At 47.3% G+C, this 7,568-nt stretch overlaps 1 protein-coding gene across 1 annotated transcript in view; it reads left to right on the forward strand.

Annotated features, from left to right (window-relative positions):
- TMEM247 (transmembrane protein 247) overlaps positions 1-6,281 on the forward strand; it is a 35,674-nt gene extending 29,393 nt beyond the window's left edge. Inside the window, exon 5 of the mRNA XM_006881007.1 lies at positions 6,216-6,281. Within this exon, the coding sequence (XP_006881069.1) occupies positions 6,216-6,281 (66 nt within the window). The remainder of the gene's footprint in view (positions 1-6,215) is intronic.
- Positions 6,282-7,568: the final 1,287 nt, after the last annotated feature.

Here is a 7,568-nt window from a genome sequence, read left to right on the forward strand (position 1 = left end):
TGAGATGATATCTCATACTTGTTTTAATTTGCATCTCTCTTAGAGCTAGGGATTTTGAACATGTCTTCATGTGCTTGTTAGCCATCTGAATGTCTTCTTCGGTGAAGTGTCTGTTCATATCTTGTGCCCGTTTTTCTGTTGGATTATTTACCTTTATCTTGTTGTGAACAACAGATTTTTTAAATCTAATTTCTTTCTTGATGTCCTTTCATCAGCCATGCTCAAACCCAGCTGAACCGTTTCAACCCATTTTTGGATTGACTCTCGGCTGAACCTCCAACAGGTTTTCAGAGCCAGTAAATCACCTGGCAGGAGATTGCCCCTCTTTTCTTCTCCGGACACGCTAGTGGACTTGAACCACTGGAGAAGCAATGCCCCTGGGTTGGCAGTGCAACTTCCTACCTGTTAGGCCACCTGAATGTAAACCATTTCAAAGCCCTGTTTTATTCTAAAAATAGATCACTTAGGATGTTGACCAGAAACTCAGACACCTGGAAGACACAGGTGGATACATGTGTAACCAACAGGAAATTTAAAAGTGTCCAACGAATAGCCAGTTCTCACCTCTCACTTATTTTCACCAGGTGAGGAGAAATCTAGACTTAGTGTGATATCTACTGATTTTCCTTTCCTTTCCAACAAAAGGCTATAGGGCTGTGGGCTCCCAGTCTCTGAACCTGAAGTGTCGGCTCCTTTGTGATAGAGGTATCTGCTCCACTAAGAGACAAACAGGGTGATTCCTTTAAACAGAAAACACTCCCTGTTCAAAAATAGAACATGATTCACTCTAAGAATGTTCAAGCCCAGGAGCTGCATTAAGGAATACTTCTTCGCTTCACAAATTACCTCACCTTGAGGTGTTTCAAAAGACAGCTCTCTTAATGCATTTCAAATCAGCTTGGAGTGGGGGTGGGGGAAATCTCAATTTCCTATAACTTGCTGGAAGATGGGCATTTGGTTAAAGTCTGGATGGAGATGAAGGAAGCGTGAGTAGCAGGGGCTTGGGAGCAGGGAAATGGCATGAGGCAATGTGTTCGAGGTGGAGGGGAAAGAGAGGACAAAGATGGGGTACCCCAGGCTGGGTTATGTGGAGAGAGGCTGGAGATGGCTTTGGGAATTTGGTCAGACAAAGACAGTGGGGCCTGGGGACCCCAGTGATCGAGAGAGAGGAAAAGGAGAAAGGATCATTAGTTGCCATGGTAACAAAGGAAAAGTGAGTAAGGGGGAAATCTCAGGTAAGAGTTTCCTATGAGCAAGTATCTCTTTATCCTGTGCACCCTTGCCTGTGACTCCCCGACCCCTGTTACCCATCACTGTCCTCATCCTGTCTGCTATTCCTTCATGACTAGATTACTAGGACAGGAGTCAAAGACATCTAGACGCTGAAAGTGGGTGGGCTGGGTGGGTATCTCATCTGGACTGGGGAAAGTGGGTGGGCTGGGTGGGTATCTCATCTGGACTGGGGAAAGCCTCTTTGCTGTTGCTATGTGTCAATGCGTCAACCTTGACTCATTCAGACCCTCCGCACAACACAGGGACATACTGCCCAGCGCTGCCCTGTCCCCATCATGGTTGCTCTGACCGAGCCCATCGCTGTAGGTGCTGTGTCAATCCATCTCTTTGAGGGTCTTCCCCTTTTTCATTGACTCTCTAATTTACCGGGTCTGATGTTCTCCTGGGACCGGTCCCTCCTGACAACATACCCAAATATGTGAGGTAAAGTCTCATCATCGTTGCTTCTGCGGAACACTCCAGCTGCGTTTCTTACAAAAGCGCTTTGTTTGTTCTTTTGGAAGTCCTTCAAACACCACCACCAGCACAACCCTCAAACTCACTGTCATCGGGTGCGAGCGGGCTCATAGCTGACCTTCCAGGGCATTTTCAGAGGCTGGCAGTGACATGGGAGAAGACTGCTCATCTTTCTCCACGGAGCAGCTGGTAGAATTGCCTGCCTTTCGGGGGGTAGGGCAACTCCGTACCCAGTTGGCCACCAGAGCTTCCTCTGCAAGTCCAGATTTCTTTGTGGAGCCTGCAGGCTTTCGTCCCCAGGTCCATCTGCTCAAGAGTACATGGCATGGCTGGTGAGTCTACAAGGGGGTAATTAGAACTTGCAAATGTAGAGCGTGCTGCCGGATCCACGTGGCCACGGGGTGAGTGGAGAAGGGGCAGAGCATGGTCATTCAGGAGTGTAGGCTGTGGGGAGACTTGACTTTCCCCACAGCCACCAAGCTCCAGCATGACAATCCGAAGAGCCTGGGAATTTTAAATCCCAGTGACTCGAGGTCATCCTGAAGATGTCTTTGTTATTTTATTTTTTTTAAAATTGTATTATTTTACGTGTACCGTCAAATCAGATCTAACTGGTACAGTAGGAGATTGCCCCCTCCTTCTCCAGCAGAGCACCTGGTGGATTTGAACCCCATACCTCTGGGATTGTGGTGCAGCATCTTGCCACTAGGCCACCGGAGCTCCCTTGTTCTTTCAGGAGAGGAGGATAGTATCATTCAAATTTTTGTTAGCTTGATTCACGGTTGTGTTTGCCTACTTGCCTGCGGCCTCCCATTTGACCTCTTGCCCTGAGCAGCCTGCCTCCAATGTGAGGTGCTGGCCTGCTGGGAAGTGTTACATCTGCAAGAGAAATATCTCTCTGGACTTTTTTCCTTTCTTGTGAATCCTGGTGTGGGGCTTTTCAAGGTGACATTTAGGGATTTGAGAAACATGCTTTATCGTTTTCCTTGCTCCGGGCTAGCCAGAAAGCTGACACAAGGCTGCCGGCCGCTGTGGAGTTGAACGGTTTTGTTCAGTGATGTCTCTCAGCTGGGCCCACACACTGAGGTGTGCTTTTAACATGAGGGCTGGAGCCTGGATTAGTCCGTGAATTATGTGAAGGAAGTCTGTGTCTGCCTGATCCTTTTTCAGAAGTAACATTGTAAAGTCTGAGTAGCAGGGCATTGCAGCAGAAGCTCATGAGCAGAGTTTGGGAGAACAGGGCTAGGACATTAGAGAGTCTTCCTTTATTCTTCTTCTGCATCTACACTGTGCCCACAAATCCTGTGATGGTCCATGGCACGGCTGTTGCCGACAGCAACCTGTAAGCCACCTGGGCTCCAGCCTCCACCAAGACATCATCTTGTTGAAGAAATAACACGGACAGCTCAGCCAAGGAAACACAGAGGCAGTTAATTGCATGGGAGGAGATTGCCCATCCTTCTCCCAAGGAGCAACTGGTGGCCTCGAACCCAGTGCCTTTGGGATTGCAGGGCAGCTTTTTGCCACTAGGCCACCAGAGTTCAAGGAAACACAATATTACAAAAGCCAAAGTATAATTTAGGGTGTGAGAGGAAGTGTTTTCAAGACTAGGTCATACTGGGACCAGTAGAAGGTCCTGGATAGGTAGAATATGGGGAAATGTGGAATAAAACTAAACACAGAAGCAAGGCTAGAACGACTGGTCTAATAGAGACTGGTGGTCTTATTGAGACTCTAGCCATCAGTCACGCTCTGAACCTGGAACAGAGCTAACTCCTGTAGCTCAACTCTGAACCAGACAATAGGTAGGTCTACCAGGTGACTCAAAACACCAAGGCGGCACTCAATCCTTTTAAGGTTAGAAGAGCAGCACTTGCCTAGTCAGGATAAAGCCCAGAGGCAGGAAAGGGTAGAAGAGAAAGATTAATAGAAGTAAGAATGACAAGGCTGAAGTGAGAAGAGTGAGGTTACACTCTGGGCATTGTCATTCATGTTAGAAAACAAAATACCTATGAATGGTTGAATGGGAAAACAATTTGCTTGGTACACTTTCATTCAAATAATAATTAAAAAAATTTAACTAGGAATTTTAAAACAACAACACAACAATCTAGTTCAGGGTTTCTCTCTCTAAGCACTATTAATATTTGAGACCAGAGAATTCTTCATTATAGAGAAATGGATGGAAGGCTTTTTAGCAGCATCCCTGATGTCTATCCACAAGATGCCAGTAGCACCCACCCCCACACACCAGCTATGACAATTAGACGTGCCTGCCGTCACTGCCAAATATCCTCTAGGGACCAAAAATCACTCCTGGCTGAGAACCACATCTCTAGTCCAACCCCTGCTATTTCTATTATCATTATTGCCTGTAAACTCCAAGGAAGAGCCCCTGGGTGTTAAGTGCTCTAATGCCAGCCAAAAAAGGTTGATGGCCCAAAATCTACCCCCAGGTGCCTCAGAAAGCAGACCTAGAGATCTACTTCCCAAGACCTCATCTCCTTGAAAATCCCACGGAACAGTTCTACTTTGCATCCATGGGATTGTCAAGAATTGGAATCAACTCAGTGGTGACTAACAGCAACAGACTAAACACAAAGGTTACAGGGAGTCAGAGAAGACAGAGGTGATGAGCATCATGAAACAAGTTCATGCAGGAGGAGGAGATCCCTGAGCTGAGACTATAAAAGGGTAGAGGCAGGGGGATGACCAAAAGTGACCTCTGTCAGTTTCACAGAGGGGAACAGTCCCTATCAGCAACATCCGCAAAGCCAAAGCAATTCCCATAAGGTCAGACATGGCCTGGACACTCCCATCCCTACTTCTACTAATTCCAATGCCAGTCAGACTACTCTACTAAAAATATTAAACTGCTCTACTCCTGGATCAGGATTGGAGGGAAATTCATCAATAACCTGTGTTATGCAGATGGTACAACTTTGCTTATTGAAAGTGAGGAAGACGTGAAGCATTTGTTGCAGAAGATCAAGGAATGCAGCCTTTGGTAATGGATTTCATCTCAGTGTCAAGAAAACAAAGATTCTTACCACTGGACTGATAGGCAGCAGCATCATGGGTGGAGAGGAGACTGAAACTGTCAACAGCTTCATTTTACTTAAGAGCCAAAACTAATACCCTTAGTTCCAGCAGTCAGGAAATAAGGAGACACACAGCACTGGGAAAATCTGCAGGTAGGAAACTCTCCAAATTATTGTGGAGTAATGATGTCAGTTTGAGGACGAAGGTGCATCTGATTCAGACCATGGCCTTTCTGATCACTTGCTGTGCATCTGGACAGCTGGACAATGAATAAGGATGACAGGAGAAGAATTGATGCCTTTGAGCTATGATGTTGGAGAAGATGTTTTTGTTGTTATGTGCCATAGAGTCGTTTGCGACTCCTAGCGACCCTGTGTACAACAGCCCTAAACCCTGCTTTATCCTATGCCAGTTGCACTGCCTCTGACACACCCATCCCGATTACCGCAGTCACCGAATCAATCCACCTCATAGAGGGTCTTCTCCTCCTACTCTGTCCCTCCACCCTCCCAAGCATGATGTCCCTCTCCAAGGACCTGTCCCTCCTTGCAACATGCCCAAAGTATGTCAGACAAAGCCCCAGAATCCTTGCCTCCAAGGAGTTGCCTGGTTTAATACTCTCCAGGATGAATCTGTTTGTTTTCTTGGCAGTCCATAGTACATTCAATACTCTTCTCCAGCACCACAGCTCAAAGGCATCAATTCTCCTTCTATCCTCCCTAGTCATTGTCCAACTCTCTGATGCATAACAAGTGATTGCAAAGACCATGGCCTATCCCAAAATGGACTGCCCAAAGAACAAACAAACTGCAGTCCCAGAGGTGTGCGGTTCAAATCCACCAGATGCTCTGCTGAAGAAGGAGGAACAATCACCTCCTGTACCAGTCAGATCAGATTTGATGGTACACACATTAAAACAAACAAACAAGCAAAAACAAAAGAACAAACAAATATGACTTAGAGAGGGTGCTCTTTGGAGGCAAAGATGATGAGGCTTCACATACTTCGGGCATGTTCCTAGGAGGGGCTATTCCTTGGAGAGGGACATCATGCCTGGAAAAGTGAAGGGTCAGCAAAGGAGAGGAAGACCCTTAACCAGGTAGATTGACATGGTGACTGCTGCAGTGGGCTCTAGTGTGTCAGGAGGTGTGAGGTTGGCACAGGATATGACAGGGTTCAGATCTATTGTTCATAGAGTCGCTGTGGATCATACTCGACTTGATGACACCTAACAACCACCACCACAGGGTCTGAAATCATTTGCAATAACTGCAGAGACCTCACAGAACCATCCTCACCGTTACAGGGTTAACTAGGCAAGTTAACAAGTTACAATTCAAGTTGGCAGCAGGTACAATTCATCAGTCAGGACAGCTTCTCAAGTGTGCTCATAGATCCTTTGACCTTCAACCTTGTGGTTTTAGTGTTACAAAGCTCTTAATCCTACCAATGACAGCATCTCCCCTCCATCCTCCAACCAGTCGCGCTAAGGCGCTGGCTCTGGCTCCACGGACAGCAGCCCCAAGTCAGCTCTGCCTCATGCTGGTCCTCTGCAGAGGCTGCGGCCCTTGTAGAAGTCTTGGTCTGTCCGGCACAGGAACCTCTGGTCCTGAAGGACATATTTTGCTACTTTCCCGACTTCTCCTTGGCTGATAGTGAAATTCCTATCTTCTGCTTCTAAATCTGCTCAATTTAAATCTGGTGGGATGAGGAAACTGACCAGTCCCGCTATGGGTCCTTTATATGCACTTTATTTCTTGTTCCCAATCAGCCTTGTGATGAAAGTTAAAGTTGATGGCTAGGAAAGCCACTGTGAGCCAGAATCCTATTGATGTCAAAGCCCCAGAGAATGGATACGAGGTTACTGTTGTGGTTGGAACAGCACTGGAGCGGGGTGGGAGAAGAACATGAGTGAAGGCAGAGATGCAGGAACCCCCACTCAGTGATGCCGTTTGTGGAATCCCAGAAGGTGCCCCGCTGAGGAAACACGAGGGACTGGAAATTCAGCCCCCTTCCCTTGGCGAGGCGTGGACCTTGGTCACATAAGTGCAAAGAAGGGGAGCTTTTTACTTGGTAGAAAGCTGTCAGTCACATGCCTCCCACCTCAGGGGTTCATTGTGCTGCATCTGGCTCAAAGAATGCTTTTTCCTAATGACACAAAGAGACCACAGAGGCCAGCAAAAGGCCCCAGGAGTGAGCTTGTCCTGGAATGATGAGAAGAGGCACCCTAGCGAATGAAGGAGGCCAGCACTCTGTCAGAAGATCGCGTGGCACGCGAAGAGCATCACGGTGGGCCAGAAGATCAAACAGCTCTGTCTGGGAGGAAGTGCGTCTAGCATGCTCCTGAAAAGCAAGGATGGGAAAGACTTCATCTTGCATCTTATCAAGAGGGACCAACTCCTGGGGAAGGACAGTGTGCGTCAGCACAGGAGAGGAAGATCTTCAATGAGGTGGTTTGCAGCAGCGTGTGTAAGCGTGGCAGAGATTGGGAGGAAGCTGCAGGGTGGAGCAGCAATTTGTTCTGTGTTCATAGCGTCCTAGGAGTCAGAATCGACTCCATGGCATCTAACACCAGCCTGCCCTTCAGCTACACAAGGAAGAATGCCAAGTCATTCCAAGAGCTCAAAGCAGTTTACACTGAAAGGAGAAAGAAAACTCGGAGAGAAGAATCTGGAGTGTGCTATGCAACCTTCATACTCGGGGTGTGGGGGGGAATTGTATACCAATGAAGGAATTTTTCTTTTACTTTTTCAAAGAGAAGAGCGAACTGGGGGTTG

This window comes from Elephantulus edwardii, unplaced genomic scaffold (assembly GCF_000299155.1).
Source record: "Elephantulus edwardii isolate Elephantulus edwardi_28Jun2011 unplaced genomic scaffold, EleEdw1.0 scaffold00011, whole genome shotgun sequence".
Classification (NCBI taxonomy): Eukaryota; Metazoa; Chordata; class Mammalia; order Macroscelidea; family Macroscelididae; genus Elephantulus; species Elephantulus edwardii.